We start from the raw sequence: 22,003 nt of genomic DNA on the forward strand, positions 1-22,003 counted from the left end.
AGCAAGGCTGCACTCAGGGCCGAGGCAGGCTGGTTCAGCAGCTCAGGCTGCAATACACAGGGGGGCTGGAACACCAGCTCCACTGCGTGTCAGGGTAGGGAGCTGCCAAATAACACCAGTGCTAACAGTGGTGAAGGCAGCACTGTCCCCAGCTGCACCCTGCACCGCTCACAGAGTGCTGTGTGATGCAGAACCGCTCTTTGCTAAGCAAGCACGCCATTGCATACAGGCTGTTTCCATTGAAGGTTTCACTTGGAACCATACAAACCCCAGCCAGATCCACACTCTGCCCCTCGCCTGTTCCATTCCCCCCAGTGCTGCTGGAAGCTCAGCAGGGACACAGGTCTGGTGAGCTGGGCTCTGGCACCAGCCCTGCTCCCGCCCTGGTTTATGCTGCAGTCAGCAGCCAGTTGAAGAAGCAGGCAAGAGCACCCTGGCTGCAGTATGAAGTGCTCAGGCTTTAACCTTTATCACTTCACTGCTAGCAGGGGCAATGGGGTTCTCTACACTGTAGAAAAGGACCTCAGATTTCTTCCTACCCCTTCACAAAGGGGTTAGAAAGTGCAATTAGTGTTAATGAGAAAGGGCAAATTTACTATGGCAAATGCATGGAAGCAGATTCCACACTATTTCAGGGGAAGTTCCAGCATTCAGAAGCTGTAACTAAGCTGCTTATAAAAGCACATCTTTAACCACAGCCTTGCCCAAGTTGAATTTATTGGAACACAGTTGCGCTAACCACAGAGCACTTTTGCTCCACAGAAAAGATGCCTGCAGGGAAGTACCGAATTCTCTCAGCCCCCCTCTGTGGCTCCGTGGAGCCTCGGTCACATCCCAGCCTTGGGGCAGTCGGAACCAACCCCCACTGAGCCCCCGCAGCAGCAGGTGCTGGTTTTCTTCACCAACCCCACTGGGGTGAGAAAGAGCTGTCGCTCTAACACCCCACAAGGGCAGCTTTCAGGTGAGAACCGTCCTTGGGAGCAGTCACACTGCTCACAGCAGATGCATGTTAAGAGCACTAGGGTCACCCAGGTAGGAACAATAATGCTGCAGGTATAGCTACACCACAGAAGCTGGAGGGCAAGAAGGAATGAGTTCCAGTTTTTAAAAGGAAGATTTATTTAACAAGTTTCACTTAGCGCAATACACCTAAAAAGGAAATCACAATACAATGAAAGATTAAATCAAGGCCTCAGAATTTTATACGAACACCAAGACCAAAATCCTAAAGTAGCCGTATTGCGTCTCAACACGTTTCCCCCATTAACTTAAAAAAAAAAGCTTTAACGTGCCTTACAGGATATTAAAAGAAATAAACTAGAACTAACATGCCAAATGTTCACTTTGAATTTCAGACACAGCTCCTATATTGTTTCTTTACAAAAAAGCATGTCTCTCTCAACATGTATTCAAAACAGTGTTGGATGTAATATGGTATAAGAGCAACATTTAACGTAATTCAAACAGCTTTAACCTAAATACGCTTACTGCTTAAATACACTCCTACAACAAAACTAACTTGAGAAACGCTCAAAATTGTTTAACAGTTATAGTCTTTACTCAACTTGGTTATTACATCCTAGATGAATGTTCATTTCTGTATGTTCAAAAATACTGAACCTGAAAGGTTTTAAAATAACAATCCTGAATTCACTTACAGTAAAGCATAAATCACAAGCTTGTATTGCAAAACTGTTAAACTTAGTTTTTTGTTTTTTTGTTTTTTAAAAAAAGATGTGACCAAAAGTCAGCGATGGGTTACATTCCCCAGCCACCACTCATGTTGGACATGTTCGACATGCCGCCCATGCCGTTCACTCCCATGGACGCGCGGTTCCCGCTGCTGTAGTAACTGCTGTTCATGGCGCCCTGGCTCCCGGGGTCTGAGGGGAAAACCGACAGCAGGTTCACAGCTGGTTCAGGCCGATTCGAAGCATCCTTCCCCCAACGCCTGTCCTTGCTGGGCCACCTCGTAAATACCGCCTACTGTGCCCAATACTGCAGAGTGTCAGTGTACAGCTCCATACCCAAAATTAAGTTTATCAGTTGTTCAATGAAAGAGCCAGCTCCGCCTTGCCCCCCTTTTCAATTCAGCATTTTCCATCACCCTTCCGTGAAAGCGGGGAGGACCCAGCCTCCCATGCACCCTCCCCCATTTGTACTCGGTCTGTACTGGTTTTAAACCAGGCTGGTCTCCAGCTTCCGTACCAAGAAAGCAATCAGAGTAATGGAAGTCTGGAGGCTGGCATTTCCCCCCCCCTTTCAGAATGATTTCCCGCATTCCCCCCACCCAGCTCCAAGTTCCTGCTTTGAATTTATTCCCCTCCAGTTCTCCCGTTAGTTCTAAAATTCACAGCAGCCAAGTCTTCAACTGTCAGGGCTTGTGCTGCCCCGTCTGTAGCATGACCCCTCCACACCAGGGGACAGCACCTTCAGACATGTTAAGCCAGCTGCACCCAGCCCACCTAAAACCAGTGAAGAAATGCTCTTACCATAGCCACTCATGCTGCTCTGACCACCATATCCTCCTCCATAACCCCCACTCAGCTGCTGGTTAGCTGGACCACCGTAACTGGATTGGCTTCCTTTCAAGTTAAGGATAAAAACGTTAAGAGCTCGCCTGTCATAGTCTGCTCCTTATCAACAAAGCCTGTAACTAACAGCCCCTGTACTCTGGCACTAGCCCTCTCACCTGGGCAACTTTCTTACTAAGTACATAAGGCAACAAGCTCAAAGGAAGTGATCAGGTTTCTAAAGACATTCCTACAATCAAGCGGCAGACAACAAGAACTTTGAGAACTACAGCAAGTGCTTGTGACTTTCAAGCACTTGCTGTAGGAGTTTACTTTTGCCATTTCTAGGGCTATACATAGCAGGATCAATCTGCTGTTGTATGTAATACACACCCCAAGAGACTTAAACTGGGCTTTAAGTGACCTCACACAGGACTGCTGCCCACAACAGTACCCAGCCCTTCAGGAAGCATGCCGACTCATGAACTGGAGTCACTCGTTTGTACACGCTCCTGACAGAGACCTGCTCCTGTTCCAGACTGCCTGTGCGTCGCAGCAGCACTACGGCTCACCACTTGAGCTCACTAACTACTGCTCTCCACCCCATCACTTGCCTATCCTCCCACAAAACTCATCTTAAGTATCAGCATTAGACTTCAAACATTTTGTAATCAAATTACTAAAAAAGCAGCAGTATATCTACACAAACGCCCTCACCCTCCCACCCTCCAGAAAGAAAGCCCCCAAAACCAACCACCACCTCAATCTCTAAGAAACCAGACAAGTCAGGTATCAAGAAGGGTATCTGCTTTATCAACACAACAGCAGCAGTCATTTAGACTTGTGTTGCAACACACACTTCAGATTTTCAAACAATTTTGGAGTTTGTTAGAGCAATTCAGACAGCTTCTCCAAATTCCAAATAGATTTTCCCTCACCACCAAGACCAGGCTTGAATGACAGGTCATGTGCCACAGATACATCCTCCATCACCAGACTATGTTCTGGTCTCCAAAAAAAAGGGAGGGGGAAGGAGAATAAAAGCACACTCCCAGGAGCCACTCATCCCACCACACACACCACATTCAGCACCACAGTTTATTCAACCTATTAGTTGTTCAAATGTATTCCCCAAAAGGTTTATATACCTGGCAATGTGCTAGTGTTCCAATCTTGGACTACCCCTTCCGATTCCTTGACTGTGTGATTAAGACAGAATGTTGAATTTCAGTTTTTATGCCAGGCATAGAATAAGCAGGAGCTGCATAAAATCAGCCAGCTTCATTAAATATCAAGTGCTTGTTTAAAGTGCAGTTAGACTGTTTACACATACCCATTGCTCCCATCATTTGACTGCCATAGGCACCACCACTTCCTCCTGCTGTAGAATTCAAGAAGAGTTCTACATATCTGTGTTCTGGAAGAAGAAAGTTTTGCCATGAGAGCATTTCACACCAAACCCACACAGTTTGTCTCACTGCAAGTAAGACTGCAATAAAACCTTTGGCATTCCAGCTACAGCAGATGTGCTACACTGCTGTGCTGTATCTTCCCTAAAGCCACATGTTCAGAACAGTCGTACTTACGCATATTTGCTTTGTCTTTGGACATAGCGGCCACTGCATCCTCATGAGTAGCAAATTCAACGTCTGCCTCTCCGGTTACTCTGCCATCTGGTCCGATTTCGATGTGTACTCTTACAGGGTTCAGAGGTGAGAAGAACTACATACGAAACAGTCACACAGATTAAAACGCACCAATGCAACAGCTGAGTTTTACAGCAAGCCGTTTTCTCTAACGGAATGCTCATTAACTGCAGTGCAGTTGACATGTCCAACACAATCACAGAACCGTAAAGCCATGCATTTAAGAGAGCAGCAGATTTGTAACTCACGTTATAGATGTCGTTCTCCGTAGCTCTGTAAGGCAGACCTCTCATGTGGACGCAGTGGCCAGTCGTGCTCTGGAAGGTGGATCCCCCGTCGCCGTATCTGTGGTCCGACATTCCTGCAGAGAAAAGAGTCCATTCTAGGTCTTTCAGATGTATTTTAGTTTCTTTTGAGATGTATTGTAAGTTTAGTTACTATTCCTATTAGAGAGATCTTACCTCTTCCAAATCTATCAGAACCAAAACCATAGCCATCATTATACCCATTGTAGTCATCATAACCTCCATAACCTATAAACAGATTGGACAACATGTTCATTTCAACTACAGAAAGATCCAAATATACATGAACACACTGCAGACAACTAGGATTATAAAGTTTCATTTCTTCTAGAAGAATTAAAACCAAGGACATATACAAACCAGTAGTTACAAAGCAGGGAAGACACTACCCGGTCCAAGTGTTGCTGCTTCTCAGATGAGCAGCTCCCTCTTGGACTTCGTATACTTACCTCCTCCATAGGCTCCACGCCTCATTCTTTCCAAGCTACTTCCTCTACCAAGACTGTTATATCCCCGTGTAAGACCAGGTCTGTCGTAAGGACCGGGTCTCTGCATTGCCAACAGCTTGCGTGGAGGGTCGTAGTGAGTGCGCACTTCCGCTCGACTACTCTTGAAGATCTCAATGTACCTAGAAGTGTTTCCACAGAGAGAAGTCAGTTTTCAATTCCTTCCACGAATACCTCACAACTTTACATTAAAACAAGCCATTTAGTCATAGCCTTGAAACTGGCAATATATTTTAAGCCAGGTTTCTTTACATTATGTAGGCAATGACATACTATTGTAAGTACTACATTACTTTCAAATCAGTGTTTTTTCAAGAAATTACAATTACTGAAGGGTTTCCATGCTCCTCATACTTCACAGTATCCCAACCTTAAGGGTGGGGGAGCAATATTGATTCCCCACCCTCCTCCCCCCAATTTAAAAAAGTGTTAGTCAAAAAACATAGGAGGGACTGACGTCCACTCAACTCAGCACTGTTTTGCTCATGTGGCAATGTAAACAGAGGGTTAAAAACCCGGTCTCCACCAAGATTTTAACCCATCAGGATGCTACAAAAAGCTCTGCATGTGCTAGTGAACCCAGCCTATGCTTCAGTGATTCAGCGTAGGCAAAAAGTGCATGCTTCAATGAAAAATAGTCACAAGTAAAATAGAATAAAAACCCTTTGTGACAATTTCTTGAAAGCTATGCTTATTACATTGAAGATTAATACAGTAAGAAAATTTGTTACATTTCAACTTATAAAACAAGTTTAGAAAGTATCACATTTTCTTATGGTAGTAAGAGTACTGTGCATGTCTTTAGAGCTAAAGGCATAATTGGTGCTATTTGAGAAGTTAAAGCCATAATCTCTCAACTTTGTTGCTTTCAAGCTATCAGTTTTGCAGTCCTCTGTTATTACCCAGTTTCCAAAGTACACTTAAGACTTAGCCCAATTTTTATCTTTCATTTTGGGTAGATCCAAACAGTGTGTGCCATATGCACATTAGCAATACCTTTACTTATCACCGAGTTAGAGACCAAAATACTATTTCTATTCGGATGTTAACACTTTCAGAAGAGAGAATATGGATTTAATTGTTTACCATAAGAAAAGTGACATAGCCAACCAACCATCCATCCCCACCTGTGCCCTATTCTTTCCTTGTGTTTCTTTAGAGCCTTTTCAGCTATTTCCTGTGAAGCAAACTGCACGAAGGCCTCCCCCGTACTCCTCCCCTGGAAGTCCACCGGCAATGTTATCCCATTTGGCACGATTTCCAACCCTTCAACCCAAGGACAAATAACCCCAGTAGGGGGGCAATATTAACATCACAAGCCCAGTCATGAGTTTTTCTTATAGCTTTAAAAACACCAGAATTTTAACACTTGTAAGTGAATGGTATGTTGATTCTAGAACACTAGAAGAAAAAGCATGTCAACAAAGAGAGAGCCACGATCACATACCATTCAGTTTACGTTCTTAACCCACCCTGCAGAGCACAGAAACGTTCTGAGTGTCAGGGACAACTCCTCAGATAAGGCGTCTAATGCAGGGTGCATTAAGAAGTTCACATATTATTACAAACCTCTTCAATTCTGTGAAAGTATTTACGATGAACTTTTTAATATAACTTAAATTCAAACACAGCAAGTTAAACAGCTTTATATATAACAAGTATTTCTACTAGAAGTCACTCAGGTAAAATAGTCTTATGCAAACATCAAGTTTCAGCATTAATTTTTTTATCTTTAGGAGTGCTTAATTAAGAAAAAATCATGAAGTAATTTCAAAAGTATTAGTTTCTGAACAGAAGAGGCACATTTTGTATATTAAGCACATTAACAGTTTTTAAAGCTTGAATCACTTAACCATGTAAGAAACAACTCAAAATGCACATGCTTAGGAATTGCTCTGGTTCACAATATATTACTGATTCAGAAAACAAAAAACAAGTTCTGAAATTGTAAAATTGGAAATATTTCTACTGTATTTTAAAGCAAAACAGTAAGCTCAATTGTACCTTGTTATAGCAAAACATTCCAGCTATTTTTAAACACTCACATTTAGAAATCTACTACACTGAAAACACTAACAAGTTAGAGTCCTAGATAGGTCAACAGATTTCATTCTTAGGCATTTATAATAGTATTGCAGTTCCTAAAACATACAACAGCTACAAAAAAGTGAGAATGAGTCAATTCAAGACATTATCTCTTCATCCGTAAAAACTTTAAGCTAGACAAGTTCAAGGGATTTTTTTTCCCCCACCCCCTAGGAAGTGGAGGGGGGAAATCTGTACTTGGGTGGAGTTCAGCAGGTTGGTTTTTTCAGAACCTTATTCAATATTAAATCTACATTTATAGTCGCGGGCACAATGCATGTCCCTCCTCAGATCCTGCCTGCTTCTCGTACTGAACCCAGCAGTAAGGGTGTTCTAAATCCTTCACTGAAGAGCATGAACCAGCTAAGACTGCAGGTGGAAATATCCTCCCACCTGAATTGTTCACTTCTCATTTAGAAAGCAAGACACATGTTTTCTGCTATCCTTACTTAGAACAGTATGTCCTGCTAAGTATAAGTTAGAGCTGCTTTTTGGAGTTCCCTCAATTATTAAACAAGTACTTTAGGAATTGATCCCTCAAGCCCAGATAACTAATAATGAATTTCTTATTTACTTTTAATACCTATCAGTATACTGTTGGAAGTACTACTGGGCAATCCATGGTGTTGTTTTGTTTTGTGGGTTTTTTTAGCATAGACCAATAGTGCTATAGCTACTACTTTTATCCAACATACCTGAAAAAAACTGTACAATTTCTTCTTTACTACAGCCAAATGGGAGTCCTCTAAGACGTACAAAACCATCATTAGCCGTATCAGGGCTGTTGGGACCAGTATGCTTCAGAACCCAATCCATTTCAACGTTGTTTGACTTGAAAACTGTAAAAGGCACTTAGAATTAATGCATTCTGGAATATGCAACAGTTTTAAAAGTCATTTGCCTTGAAACTAGTCAACTTATGATATACAGGTCCATTTGTCCTTTCACATGCATTTTAAAGAGACAGAAAAGCAATTAACCAAAAACTGATCAAGCACAAACACATTTAGTCAGTTACTAGACCAACTGAGTCAAACCTTCAACATATCTGTGTCCCATTGTTTCTCTGTCTTTTTTCAGTGCCAATTTCACATCCTCCTCCGATTCAAGTTCAGCAAATGCTTCTCCACTTGGTCTGCCCTCCCTGGTGTAGATGAAACGGATACCCAAAGCCCCATTTAGAATTTTGCAATCTGAAAATGAAACAGGAAGGCCAGAATTAGTTTAATTATTACAGGAACATTGTGACTTTAGAAGTTTCAGATATTCTAAAAGGAAAAAACAACGATCAAGCTACATCAAGATGACAAGACCGGCAGTATTCTTGTGCTAATTTTTACAGTGACCAATAAACTAAGGGGCTAACTAAAATCAAGCTACCCTTCTCATCGAGTCCATAAGGATATATGCAAATTAGCTATCTGTTTTCGAGGCTTTGATGCCTCAAGTTGAACATGCTATCTGCTTTGGACCATAAATGACTTAGACTTTCTCACCAGCCTGAAGTGAAATCAGGAGTAGTAACTAGAAGTATAATGAACTAAATCAGAACCAATTCCAATACGCCAAACTCCTCAAGCAGCTTTAAAATCTCCAGCCACTGAAGAAAGCATGTATTTATCACCACTATTTATTACTGCAGGATGCCAGTAATTTGGGAGAAGGACACCACACACTAAACACTTAAAACAAGGGAGCCTATTGGGACAACACTGAGAACTAAACTAATTTAGTCCAACTTGAAGCAAGAATTTTAAAGGTTTCTTTAAAATGGAAGCTTCTCTCTTCTGGCTGCTCAAGAAGCGAAGTGGCTCAAGTGCTCAAGAAGTTGTGGCTACCCCAGCAACTTGCAGACTAAGCTCCTTTGCGTCTAGTTCCCGCTAGCAAAAGTGCGGCTTTCCAGGTCCTAGCTGAGCCACTTGTTGCACTACAAACTTCACTAGCTACTGAAGTGCCCTGAATGTGTTCTGGAACTGCTCACTGCAGCACTCCCACTGCCACAGCGTCGCCTGGAGAAACCCAGAACTGACAACAGAGCCCATCCTCCCCCCCCCCCCAGTTCTGCTTACCGGAGAAAAACCTCTGCACCTCCTCGGTGGAGCAGGACCAGGGCAGCCCCCTGACTTTCACCACATATCCCTCGCTGCTCTCCGTGTTGAGCATCACATTGGGGGTGAGGCTCGGCTCCGTCTCCGTTTCCGTGGTTGCTGGAGAAGACCAAAACGGGCCCTTTGAGACGCCGCACAGCACGGCCGCCACCCGCACCCCCTCAGAGCGCCCGGCGGCCCCCTTGGCCTGTGCCCGCCCGCCCCCGAGCCTCCTCTACCTCGGACCGCTGCCCGCCTCACACACACAGAGCCGCTCCCGCCCGGCGCACGCCTGGCCCGCCCCCCCGGCCCGCGCCCAGCCCCCATCCCCGCACGCACACATGGTGGGGCTCCGCGGTGGTTCTAGGGCTCCGAGCCTGATCCGCTGTCCGGAGAGCGCCTAGTCCCAGTCAGGCGGCAGCGAGCGGGCGAGCCTGTGGCGAGAGCGCGCTAGGAAATGGCGGCGGGTACTCCCGCTTCCGCTGGGCCGGGCCTTCCGCCGCCGCCGCCGCACAAAGCGCCCCGGCCCCAGACACCGCCCTGGTGGGCCCGACGACTCGGCAGTCCCCGCCGACGCGCACAGCGATCCGCGGCCGGCAGGAGAGGAGCGGCGGCGGCCGAGGGGCGCGCGGGCTGCCGGCGCCGCGGCCTGGCTGAGAGTAAGGCGCGGGGGGGGGGGGGGGGGGGGGCGCATGCGCAGCAACACCCGGAGGGCTCCTGCCCCGCCCCCGCAGGCCCCACCTGCGCATGCTCTCTAGTACCACTGCGCTCCGCCGCCCCGGGACACACACCCGCTACGCAAACGCTCCCCGCGCCGCTCCCGCCAGGTTGCGCATGCGTCCTCGCTACTCTACGGTCTTCTACCACCACCCACCGCCCCCGGTAGTTTGTGCGCATGCGTCGCCTGCCTACCACCCCCCCCACCACCCCTCCCCAACAAAGCCACGGCGCGGACTCCCGCGCAGAGCGCGGGTCGGGCCTGCGCGCATGCGCCTCTCAGCGCCGCTCTCCAGACTGCGCATGCCCCGGAGGCCGCACGCTGCTTCCCCCCCCCCCCCCCGTCCTCCCCCCGGGGCCGCGGGTGTGCGCGGCAGGGGGGGGTGGGGGGGGGGTGGCCGGTCCCCGTTACCGACACTCGCCGCCGCCCCCCCCCCCCCCGCACCAGCACGGCACGCCTTGCAGGGAGAGCGAGGAGTCTGGCTGAACAAAGAGGTGTGTGGGAACTAGCACTTACCAGCTTCAAATGCTGACGCTACCCCACGTGAAACAATCTGCTCGCTTCGGTCACTGAAGCCTGGTGTGTTTGTAGGAGATGGGGAAAGAAGAGACATGGGTCACAATTATCATAAAAGAAAGGAAAATATAACTCCCTCCCATCTCCTCCAAACACACCAGACCTAGCTAGATTTCACCCTGAATCTCATTATCAGAGGCAACAGAAGTTACAGCAGGAACTACAGCCGCGCAATGCCAGATAGTTGTGCCCATAAAAGCTACTGCCCAAGAATCCTCCATCCCCTTTTTTCTCTACCCTGGAATGAACAAGCTGTTCACGTTTCAACTTGTCCAGGCAGGTGATAAAGAACCCACGCCAGGAGTTCAGCCCCAGGCCTGCCCACACTGACAGGGGAATTTTGGTGCTGAGAAGCAAAGCCGCTCAGAGCAGTGCCTAACACTTCACCCCAGCGTGTTTCCTCTCCAGTCAATGCCTGCACTAACCTATGGCCCTCGGCTAAGCCGTGCCAGGACCTGTCTGCAAGTCCACACGGCCTCATCCTGCATGTAAAGTATTTAGTTTAACAGATACCAGTCCGGGCCACTAATGACTACCTCCCCCCAAAGCTAAAGGCTTTTTGAAAAACAAAAAGAAAAAGAGAAGAAAGAAGAATATTTTCAAGTTTACACCTGTAATTCAAACAACAACACGGAGAACCCGTGTAAGTTAATGCAAATCGAAGCAGCATGTGGAACCGCTTTACAGTAACTTCCTGAACGCAGCGGCTCTGCTCCATTTCGCTCGCCAAACACCCATTTCGTAACAACCCGACGAGCGGCAGCAGCTCGGCAGGGGCAGGAGCAGCAGCTCGGCAGGGGCAGGAGCGGCCCGCAGCCCGCCGCGGCGGGGGAGGGGGCAGCGCCTCCGCCTCTTCCCGGGGAGTGGTGGTGGGGGGGGGGAGGAGGCGGCCATCCCGCCCACCGGCTGGCGGGAGACTTAAAGTGGGCTGGAGCAGCCGGGAGCCCGGAGTGCTCCCGCTCTGCGCCGCCATGTCCACCCCCGCCAAGCGGCACTGCCGTAGCCCCGCCGGCTCCCTCGACTTCAGCTTCCAGAAACGCCTCAGGAAGATTTCCATCGAGGGGAACATCGGTGAGCTCGGCGGCGGCGGGGGTAACTCGGGGGTTGGCTCCCGCGGCGGTTGGGACCGGGGGACGGGAGCGCCCTGAGGTGGTGGCACAGATGGGCGGCGGAGGGGGCTCTCCCACCCACCTCCACGGGCGGGCGGAGGGGGATATCTTGCTAAGGGAGAAGGGCGGCCGGCGCTCATCCGCCGCCGGCGACACTCGGGAAATTGGCGCCACGGCCCGGAGGAAGGGAACCCCGCCGCCCTGCGTCCGCTACACCGTTCTCGTTGGCGGCTAACCGCCGCGGAGCTGGGCTTGAGGAGAATAACCATCCCGGGCTCAGGAGGGACGCCCCCTTCGTCTGCCCGCTCCCGCCCCGGGGACGTTCGACCTCCAGGACCGAGCCTTTATCATCCCGCGCACCCGGCCCCTGCGCGGCGCTCCAGCCCGCCGGCGCCAGCTCGCCGCCCACGCCGCGCATGCGCAGCGCCGTCCCCCCCCCCCCCCCGCCTCGGCCCAGCGCCGCGCAGGCGCGTCAGCCTCCCTCTGCTCCGCCGGCTGCCGAACAATGGCGCGCACTAAGGCCCGCCTCCTCCCCCCGGCTGAGCCTGCTCCTAAAATGGAGGCGGCAGGCTCCGCCGCCTCCTTATCGGCTGCCCGGCCTAGGCACGGCCTTCTGGCGCTGGAGATTAAAGGCCTGTTCTCGGAAAGGGCGCTTAACACCGTGCAGGAGGCCCCGCCGGCCCTTCCCCAGCATCCCAAAGGCCTGCCCGGGTTCCCGTGCCGCTCTGCACCTCAAAAGCGGCAGCCACGCTGCCTACAGCCTCTTACAAAACCTCACAACTGCCACTCTACTTTTGTCGGTAAGACCAGTCTAATCCGCACCCTGTTCACATCTTCCCCAGCTGCAGGGAAGTCAACGTTTGTCAGGCTACTAGAGAAACACAGCGATGAGTGGGAGATCATCCCCGAGCCCATCGCCAAGTGGTGCAACATCCAGACAGCCGAAGATGAATACGCGGTAGGTGTGCTGGATGCGGGAAGCTGGGGGGGGAAGGATGGGGCACAGAAGAAACCGCAGTGGTTGGCTGGGGAGCCATCCCAAAGTCCAGCTATACTGAGTCTAGAGCACCTGGAGTCACCCCCACTATCACACCATTTGGTCACTCAGAAATTGTAGAGGCTACTTAGAACATACTGTTGAATGTGTCTGAAACTCGGCAATCAACCTATTCTAAAAAAGCTGGCATAAAGACTACCATCAGCTGAGAAACAAATCTCTTTACTCCTATGCCTCAACATTTTCCTAAAAAACAAACAACAAAAAACACCAAAAAAACAACAAAACCCCCACAACATACAAGGCCATGAATTCTTACTTCAACATACCAGAGTTCTGGATTAAGAAATAAAATCCTGCAAATATGCTGGTATTAAGTTTTATCTCTTGCCCCCTAGGAACTTTCAACATCTCAGAAGAGTGGAGGAAATCTACTTCAAATGCTGTACGATAAACCTACAAGATGGGCTTACACGTTTCAGACTTATGCTTGCTTGAGCCGAGTAAGAGCACAATTAAAACCTGTCTCAGCCAAGCTACATGAAGCAGAACATCCAGTGCAATTTTTTGAGAGATCTGTGTACAGTGACAGGTAATTACTCTCATAGTGCAACAGGAGTTCAGATTAAAAGCTCTAGGTCTTTATGCTCAAAGACATGGAGCTGGAGAAACACTTGATAATGAACTAGGATCTGCAATGAGCAGGCTTGATTCAACAGGTGAGAACCTGGATAGTATTAAGAGTAGTTTTACAGATGTAAAAGCAGGCAGCTATTTTTTCAGTACCACAACTCTGATTCTAGCGAGACGTGTTTTAGGAGTTTGCTTTGCTCATTCCTGGCATGTGACTATTGTCTCCCATTGCAGATATGTATTTGCTTCCAACCTGTTCGAGTCTGGAAATATTAATGAAACAGAGTGGGCTATTTATCAAGACTGGCACACATGGCTTTTGAATCAGTTTGAATCAGATATAGAACTGGATGGCATGATCTACTTAAGAACCACACCTCAGGTACATTCACAGTTTTCACCTCCAACTTTTGTTTCCAGGAGCTTAAGAGGGTACAAAACCCTAAGTATTCATGACATAATACTGCAGTGACTTAACACTGAATTAGCTCCCCCTCACAACATAATAGGAAGCCTATTGTAAATTCAGGTTTCATTCACAGGCCAAATTAAAAACCCTCCCTTCTGAGCTGCTATTCTGATGTCAGCCAATGCTACAGTTGCTAGCATTCACCACTCTTCAGTAAGGATCCAAGGATGAAATTGAACTAAAGTTTGAATTCCCTTCCCATACAGTCCTGAGCTGAAGTTAAGATAAGATAATCTTTTAATGAACTACTAACATTTAGCTAAAGTAGCTCAAGTTTGATTTTTTTTTTAAAGAAAAGTTATTCTAGATTTAACTCACATTCAGCCAAACATTTAAAATTAATGCTCACTAATGTCTAGCATTAGTCCTTCTCATTTAAGGACCACTTGATCTCTTTAGCCGATTTAGCCTTCAACGCATGATTAATGTCCAGGCTTGTACCTTTTTTTTTTTCCCCTCAGAAATGCATGGAAAGACTACAGATGAGGGGAAGAGAAGAGGAGCAAGAAATTGAGCTGGAATATTTGGAAAACCTCCACTATAAACATGAAACCTGGCTTCATGAAAGGACTATGAGGTATGAAACCATTTTCTGTAGACAAGTTTCAACTTACAGGCAAGGCTCTTTCCTACCTTACACTAAAGTTGATTAGGGATAAAACTAAGGCTTAAGTCTAGCTTCACTCAGGCACAGTTGGAAGGACTTATCTTTAGACCCACTCCACATTCCTTGGCACAGATGTTATTACTCTAGGTTATATGCAGAGGGAAGGTCATCTCTTGGCAGGGAAGTAAAAATTGCCAAGAGATGGAAATTCATCTAATTTGAAGCCTTTCTTTGTTAAGCATTAGCTTCAGCTAGAAAGCTATGTAGTTCTAACTCCAGCAGGGATATGAGGTTTTTTAACTGGAAGTACAGAGGAATAGGATAGAGTTGAGATTGTGTTCAGTGGCTGATCACATAAATTATCTACTAAACAGCTTCCAGTTCCAGTGTAAGGGAGGGCAAGGTCCCAACTACCTTTAAACTAGGATGACTGTATTTCAACAATGTTTAAATATTAATCCTAGCTTCAAAATAAACAATGATCAGAAAGGCTTTTGGCAGGTACTGTTACACACAAGAAACCCAGGCAGCAACTAAGCAATCTCTGCAAACCTTCCCCCCAACTTCCTTACTGACTCTTACTAGCTTTCCCACGTAAGGAATCTCTAAATATGAAAGCAGACTTCAGATTTTCCCCCAGAGGACCTGAAATCCTCTACTGACTGGGAATTGTAACAATTCCAGGAAGAGTACGTTATCGGTTACATCTACTTTCTGAAGTTTCATGTGGGATGACCCAAATGCTTAGGAGACAAGAAGGCACTGCATATTGTGGAATTTTGGGAATGTTTACATTGTGTACTCATTCCAAACTTGTGAGCAAGCATTTCCTGTATTTTTCACAGGAACACTTAAGTCTGCAAACACAAGTTAACAACCTTGATCAGCACACTTACTGCATTTTGGAAATGCTTTTCAGACATAGGAAGAGAGAATAAATACTGATTTAAGAGCACAATACATCCAGTTGCACAACTACTGCTCCCATCTGCTCCTAACCTGTAGACAAAATGGTCTTCCTTATCTCCAAGCCATTTTAAATATCAGTCTTACAACCTGTTAAAGAGGTCATCTCCATGAAAGGAAGCTTTAAAACTGCATCTTAGTAAATGGATTAGCAATTAACTAGAAGGGGGTGGGGGAGACACAGGGAAAGTAATATTTTAAAAAATATTCCCACTTATCAAAATCACATTCCTGATAATTGAACCTGTAACAAAAAGAATGAGGTAAAGGAAATTAAGGTAAGCAGCATCAACAATCTTCCCCAAACACACACTGGTACAATAAAAATAGCTATTAGAAGGCCAGAGTTATGAAATACATTAAAGTTATGGTGATACAATGTTGACAGGGTTATACAAGAGCAATTAAGTATAAAGCCCAAGTCAAGTCTGTCCTTAAGTCATGGCCATTAGCATTAACATCTCAGGTGCACACGGTAATCTGAGTAATGCTGCACCCTTAGATGACTTGGGAAAGCAATTGGAAGAGCTAGATTGTTTTATACACAGTACTTTATACCATTTTTACTAGCATGATGTTCTTCTACTTAACAGAGTTGATTTTGAGAACCTTAAAGAGATTCCGATTCTGGTTCTGGATGTTAATGAAGATTTTAAGAATGACAAGATTAAACAGGAGTACCTGATTGATAAAGTAAGTATTAAATGTTTCCTCATCTGCTTTTCTTCTGCAGTAATAACTGTAAGTTATCAATTTACATTCTTGAAATTTGTAATGAAGTACTTTTTTGGGGCTACTAGTCTCCTTCATACACCTAGGAAGCTACATGGCTGCAGAGAAGGCTTTTTGCTTTCCTTCAAAAAAAATCATAGGGTGTTTTTAAAGAGGGGCAGTTGCGGGGGATGCAAGTACACAGCAGCTGAATACTCAGACTAATCTCTGCCAAGTCTGCACTGCCATACCGTTCATTAAATAGTTCACAGAATGATACTGTCCAATTCACGTCAGCCATGATGTCCTAAAAATCCTGCAGTAAGCTTAGAGCTATTTATGCCCCCTCACATTCGAGGGATCTAGGCTCTTCCTAGACAAGAGCACAACACATTGACAAATGCAGAGATAACTGAACCTTGCACACAGTTCTAAATGCATGAAGTGACACTTCCAAGCAGAGCTGGGAGGGAGAATCAACAGCCATTTGAGGAAACAAGGTGGTAATAAATAGGTCACAAGTCAAAATGGTGTTCGCTAATTCCAAGGGAAGGCAAGACTTAGGAAGTAAATGCCCAAAGAAATTCTTTTGCCAGAGCCACATCTTGTGCACCCTGGTCCATAGCGGCGGGGGGGGGGCGGGAAGCAGCACCTCCTAATCCTTAAAGACATGGGGCTCATCCCCAACCCTCCAAGCAAAGCTGTAACATTACTTATTTCACTCTCTGGGACACTTTAACCTTCCTTTCCCCCACTGCCCCAACAAGAGTGTTCTTGCAATATGGAAAGAAGTGCCCTCCTATCAAACTGTATAAACTGTTTTCTCCATCTCATTCTGGGTCATCAATTTAAAGAATGACTGGGTCATCATTACTGAAGAATGACTCCTTCAAGCCAAGCCTAATTCTCCCAGTCAAATAGCTCTACATAGGCTGGGGAGGGGAGCACAATGTTCAGTTGTGGAGGTATTTGTTGTTAAATTATATCCTCCTGGAAACCAGCAGTTGACAGCTTGGAAAGTTACAAACCAGACTACACTTTTAGCTGCTATCTTTTTTAACTTGTCCCACTGAAAGGCCTCCAGCATTGTCTCCACCAAGCTCCCTTCATCACCCAGCGTAGGAAGAGGTCAGCTCTATCTTCAGCTTGGGGTAGTGGGTACAGCACCATGCTGCAAGCACTACCAGATCTTTGGCTTGGTTTTCAGACAAACCTTCTCTTCCTAATTAAGGAAAACTCATTTTTCTTTAATGAAGTAACACACTGTAAAGCATTCCAGAAGCTACCTTTCATAAGTACTTGCTATTTTTCAGTAATTAAGTTACTCAATTCTACCTAGTACTTAACTTGCAAGTCTTTAGGTTCACAGCCATCTGCTACACTGAAAAGCATTTCAGGTCATGAATTATATGTAGAGGCAGAACAGCACTGGGGACTACAGAGTAACAAACCATTTGTTTGCCAAGAAAGGAAGGGAAAAGCCTAATGATTTAGCTTTTCTTTTAATGCCTTAAATATGTATGCTTTTTGTTTTCACAGGTCAAGTCTTTCCTGACTTCTTAAGAAATGAAAATTAATTTGGATTACAAGTTCCTGAAGTTCAAGAGTTAAACCTAACAATCAGTGTGTTCTTAGAAAATTTAGTTTAACGGAATATATTACCTGGATAACTTGTTTTAAGGCAAGAATTGAAATGCAAACTATGGATTGGGGGTTTTGGAGTTGTTTTAGGGGTTTGTTTTTGAGGTTTGTTTTTGCTTTTGTCGTTTTTGATAGAGTTTTCTGCATAGCTAAAGCAAACAAATACGGGGTGCTTTGATAATGTACTTTGTGTATATTCTCTGCTTCTTAATAAAGATTTTGAAATAAAACTGACTAGTAACTGGCTTTAACAACGGAGGAGTTAACCGGTTATCAGCGGCTGACAACCCAGTAAATAGCGATAGCAGGCGCTGAGGCAGGGTTGTTTTGCAATAACTGGCATAGTTCACCATTTTAAGACGAGACTGTTATGGCGTCCAGAAACCTTTACTTTCAACTTCTGCTTTATTCAAGAGCTGTTTTCACAGGATTTATGCTACTTAAAGATGGACGTTACTGTAGTCGCAAGGGTTACACCTGCAATAAACTGTAATTTACGCGTATCTTGTTCACGACCTCCCCCCCCCGGGGGGGAAACGAATTCCCGCCCACCCCCCCCAAAACCGGTCACGGCAGGGAGCGGGCAGGGAGGGACCCGCCGGCGCTTGCACGGGCGGCCGAGGCGGGACAACAACCCCCAAAACTGCTCCCACCACCCCCCAAAATCCCCCCCAACCCTCCCCTCCCCAGAGCGCGGCCCCCGCCCCGAGGCCCCGCCGAGCGCCGCGGCCGCCACGACACACGCGGCGGATGGGGGGGGGGGAAGGGGGAGGGGAGAAGCGCACGCGGCCGGGGCCGGGCCCCCGCCGGCAGGGCCGCCCTCGCCCGGGGCCGGGCGCGGCCCCCGCCGCCAGCAGGCGCCAAGGCGGGGGCTCGGCGGCGGCGGCGCCGGGGCCCCGGATCGGGCGGGACCGACCGGCCGCCCCTCCCCCACCCGCCGCGGCCCGGCCGCCCCACCCCCACACCCCCCCCCCGCGTTTCCCGCTTCCCCCTCGTCACCGCCTCCCTCCCCCCCCCCCCCCGCCCCGCCACCGGGCCTTACCCAAGCCGGGGATCTCGCCCTCGGTCTCCTCTGTGTGACAAGGATCCATCTTGGCCGCGCCTTTCCCCACAGGGGCCGGGAAAAGAACAAAGCTCGAGGGGGGGGGGGCGCGCTCGGGCGCTGCGCAAACGGAAACAAAAGCTCAACGGCCGCCGAAGGGACGCTCCGGCAAAGGCGGATCGCGGTTTTTCGGTCTCTTTTTCCCTGCTCCCACGGGGATGAGGCGCGATGAAGCCGTCGGCCTGACCGGGCCCGACCCGCCTGCTCGCTCCTTCTGCGCAGCGCCCCTCCGCCCCTATAAATAGCCGCACGGCCGCGCTGCGCAGCGCCCTGACGTCACGCACCGCCCGCCCCTCCTCCTTCACCGGCCGCCAGCCAATGGCAGAGCGACAAATTAAACTAGCCAGTCACGTCCGGTGGCCCCGCGCGGGGGGAGGGGGGGTGGAGGGCGCGGGGGGTGAGGAGAGTGGGCCCCCCCCCCCAACCCCCACGGAGGGTCCCACAACGGCTGCGGCGGGGGGGCGGCGACGAACGCCCGCCCGTGCACCGGGCCGGGTTCGCCCCCCCCTCCCCCCCGCTCGAGGGTCCGCCTCGCCTGTTTTTCTCCCCAAAAATATGGCGGCGGCTTTGTCCCTCCCCGCCCGCCGTGCCGCGCCGATCGTTCCCCCTCCCCGTCTTCCCCCCCCCCCCACCTTCCCTCACCCCCCCCCCCCCTCGACTCAGGACCCCCCGCTCACGGCGGGCTGCGGCCGCGGAGCTCCGGCGGCGATCGGCGGCTCCGCGCGCACTGCAGCAGCGCCCGCCGCCGTCAGGTGGGCTGGGCTCCGCCTCCCGCCGCGGCGGGGAACGAGAAGGCGGATGGGGGGGGGGGAACGGTGAGGGGGGGGCCCCCCCTCTCCCGCCGGGACGGGCGCTGAGCGGCCTGGTCGGGTTCGTCCTGAGGAGAACTAGGCCGCAGGCCTCCCCGCCGTGAGGAGGAGCGGAGCGGGGGGGGCAAGGGGGGGGTCAGGCAGGGTCTCTCCAGCCCCGGAGGCGGCGGGGGAAGGAGCGAGCGGCGCCGCACGGCCGGGTGGGGTGAGGCGCGGCCGGCGGGAGGCCCAGCACCGAGATGGCGGCCGGGCAGGCCGTGGGGGAAGGAAGGCAAGGCCTTCCCCGGGCTGCCCGCGCACCGTCCAGATGAGGGTTTCGTTTGTTTTTTGTTTTGTTTTTTGCAAGCCCTGGCGCGGAAACGCGAACAATGGGGATAGTAACCGCAGCGGCTGAAAATCTGCCAACCCTGAGCTTTCCAGATCGTGCTTTCAGAGTGACCGTTTGTTTGTTTGTTTGTTTGGGCTTAGATGCAGGCAGGTTTATTCGCTGGATCTCCGGCTGGAAATCCCCCAGCAGGGTGGCGGGAATGGCCGCACTCTCGCACGCCCTCTGCGCCCTGCAGTCCTTTCGCCCTACACCCAACCGGACCAATCCCCTCTGCAAAATATTGTTGCAACGAATCATTAGCTAAAACAACTGTAGATTAAAATAGCTGTAAGGGAGCCAGTGCGATTGAACAGATAAGTGGTGACCTTAGGACTGTGGAGGTGTGGCATCTATTCACAGCTTTGTTTCTGACCCCGTGGTTAGTGTAAAGCAAATCCCCTTGCTAATCCCCGTTGAAGCCTTTGCATTTCTAACAGTTAATGATCATTTTTGTCTTCTTATTACGTATACTAATAATCGTACGCTGGGGTACGTTTACTATGTGTCATTTTATTAGGCTGATTGGTCTTTTTAGTCCCCATTACTGCATTCGAATAATGATGGAAAATGGGCTCTCTGTTTACGCATCATGATCCACGTGACTTCATGGCTTTGAAGTGGGCTGTGCTGGCTGATTTCTTGCTACCTAATTTTCAGTGATAAATAAAGCCTGGTTTGCCCAACATTTTCTTGGTCGTATGTTTATTGTAGTCAAACAGCATTCCGACTTAAGTTTTCTCTTTAGAGGTCCCTTAGGAAATTAAAATCATCCTGTGTTCACACTGGGAAGAAGTTCTGCTGCATGCATAGTCTTCCAGTACTAGAAGAAAGGTCATATGACTTTTTTGCAAATATGTAATTGCTGTTAAGTGTAGGCAGAATACCTGCCTGCCTTGAAACTTGATGTATCCAAGAGGAAGTTGGGCACAGCCACTTCTAGGGGAAGAATGTGGCTGTGAACAGCAGAGGCAAACAAAGGCATAAATAGTTATCAGAAGAGTTATAATTAGCCAACGTATATGTGCGGTCTTTGAAAGATGAAAATAATTAACAATTGCGGTGGAGTTACTGTTAACAGCAGCAGCCCTTTTCCTGAGAGGCCATCCCTGGTAAGTGCTTTTGCAAGTAGGGGTAGTCCCATGGTATGTGAGCGCTTGCAAAGAATGAGATGGGGCATAAAAATCTTGCTGGAAACATCTGATGCAGGATTTTGTTAGGTTTCTTGAGCAAGGATACAACTATGTATGTATTTTACACATGTAAACTTCCAGGTCTTGCATCTGTGATTTCTTCTAGGACTCTGGCATCATCAGTTTACCTGGCTTTTTTGTTTTATGGTGCCAGCCTAACACCTGTACCTTCCTCTCCAACAGACACAGCTGAACTGTAGTGTCTCTGTCAGCAACTCGAGCTGCAGTGTCAGGTACTTGTTTTTCTCTGAAAGGGCTTTGTTCTACTTCAGAATTTCACTGGCCCGTTCCTGTGAAGGGGGAAAGGCCCACCTGCCACCCAGATTGCTGGGGAGAGGAGCTGCTCTCATTTTCCCACTTGCATTCCCAGATGATAAATTTCACCTTGTTCAGTTCAGCCTGGGGAGGGCTGTAATCTAAGCCGAGCTCAGCCTGCTGGGTTTTGCAGTCCATCTGGTAGAAAATGGGCAAAGAGGTGGCCTCCTGGGTAGAAATCTGCTGGAGAAATGATCTGCCAGATAGTCACACAGCCCCTGTCCAACATCCCCAATTCCCTCACAGTTCATGGCAAGCGGGGCTGGGAGCAGAGACCTGCACCAGGACAGCATAAGCACCAGTCCAACCTGCAGAGAGATGCATAAAGCTGAGTAGACATGTTAAATGTTAAGCGGGACCAAAGTAAAGCTCTTCCTTGAAGCCGGCTACCTGCTCAGGACAATTCTGTTTGGTACCAGTCATAAATCTCTATTTGTTAGCTTGTTTAAGTTTCTTTCCTGGGCAAGAAAATAATGAGAAAATCCGCAGCTCTGGTTTAAGGGTTTTATAGGCATCTAAGCATATGGAGACACTTTGCGTGCCTGGAAGTGATGCAGGTGCTGATTTCTGACTAGGTTTTGCAAATGCAAAAAGCAATTACCAATAATTCTTTTATCGGTCCGCATTTGCCGTTTCAGGGAGAAGAGAACA

General features: G+C 48.4%; 2 protein-coding genes across 10 annotated transcripts; one reads left to right on the forward strand and one right to left on the reverse strand.

The window, feature by feature from the left end:
- Nucleotides 1-1,091: 1,091 nt before the first annotated feature.
- HNRNPH1 (heterogeneous nuclear ribonucleoprotein H1) lies at nt 1,092-18,921 on the reverse strand. 9 transcript variants are annotated; one of them, XM_075056795.1, is made up of 14 exons: nt 18,612-18,919; nt 10,377-10,436; nt 9,125-9,262; nt 8,093-8,248; nt 7,751-7,894; nt 6,098-6,236; nt 4,914-5,092; nt 4,621-4,692; nt 4,408-4,520; nt 4,100-4,235; nt 3,847-3,930; nt 3,662-3,712; nt 2,493-2,585; nt 1,092-1,883 (listed from the first exon to the last, which is right to left on the reverse strand). In XM_075056795.1, exons 1-14 carry the CDS (start codon nt 18,658-18,660, stop codon nt 1,759-1,761), a joined length of 1,539 nt encoding a protein of 512 aa, XP_074912896.1. In that variant the 5' UTR covers nt 18,661-18,919; the 3' UTR covers nt 1,092-1,758. The 9 variants fall into 9 exon arrangements, with proteins under 9 accessions (XP_074912896.1, XP_074912899.1, XP_074912895.1 ...); XM_075056798.1 differs by having other exon boundaries at nt 1,092-1,986; nt 4,408-4,541; XM_075056794.1 differs by having other exon boundaries at nt 4,408-4,541; nt 18,612-18,918.
- On the forward strand, nt 11,118-17,810 carry LOC142044406 (deoxycytidine kinase 2). Its single transcript, XM_075056803.1, has 7 exons — nt 11,118-11,507; nt 12,388-12,503; nt 12,941-13,134; nt 13,410-13,557; nt 14,106-14,221; nt 15,811-15,910; nt 17,468-17,810. The coding sequence occupies exons 1-7, from the start codon at nt 11,408-11,410 to the stop codon at nt 17,489-17,491; spliced, it is 798 nt and encodes a 265-aa protein (XP_074912904.1). The 5' UTR covers nt 11,118-11,407; the 3' UTR covers nt 17,492-17,810.
- Nucleotides 18,922-22,003: the final 3,082 nt, after the last annotated feature.

Source organism: Buteo buteo, chromosome 24 (assembly GCF_964188355.1).
Source record: "Buteo buteo chromosome 24, bButBut1.hap1.1, whole genome shotgun sequence".
NCBI lineage: Eukaryota > Metazoa > Chordata > Aves > Accipitriformes > Accipitridae > Buteo > Buteo buteo.

What these genes read in the sequence shown, in the direction of transcription:
- LOC142044406 (XM_075056803.1), top strand. Translation starts at nt 11,408, where the DNA reads ATGTCCACCCCCGCCAAGCGGCACTGCCGTAGCCCCGCCGGCTCCCTC. An exon ending in CAGCCGAAGATGAATACGCG is followed by an intron (nt 12,504 to 12,940) that starts GTAGGTGTGCTG and finishes CTTGCCCCCTAG; the next exon opens with GAACTTTCAACATCTCAGAA. An exon ending in ACTTAAGAACCACACCTCAG is followed by an intron (nt 13,558 to 14,105) that starts GTACATTCACAG and finishes TTTTCCCCTCAG; the next exon opens with AAATGCATGGAAAGACTACA.
- HNRNPH1 (XM_075056794.1), bottom strand. Translation starts at nt 18,660, where the DNA reads ATGGATCCTTGTCACACAGAGGAGACCGAGGGCGAGATCCCCGGCTTG. An exon ending in AGCGTCAGCATTTGAAGCTG is followed by an intron (nt 9,263 to 10,376) that starts GTAAGTGCTAGT and finishes GGTCTTCTCCAG; the next exon opens with CAACCACGGAAACGGAGACG. An exon ending in GCGTGGAGCCTATGGAGGAG is followed by an intron (nt 4,693 to 4,913) that starts GTAAGTATACGA and finishes ATCTGTTTATAG; the next exon opens with GTTATGGAGGTTATGATGAC.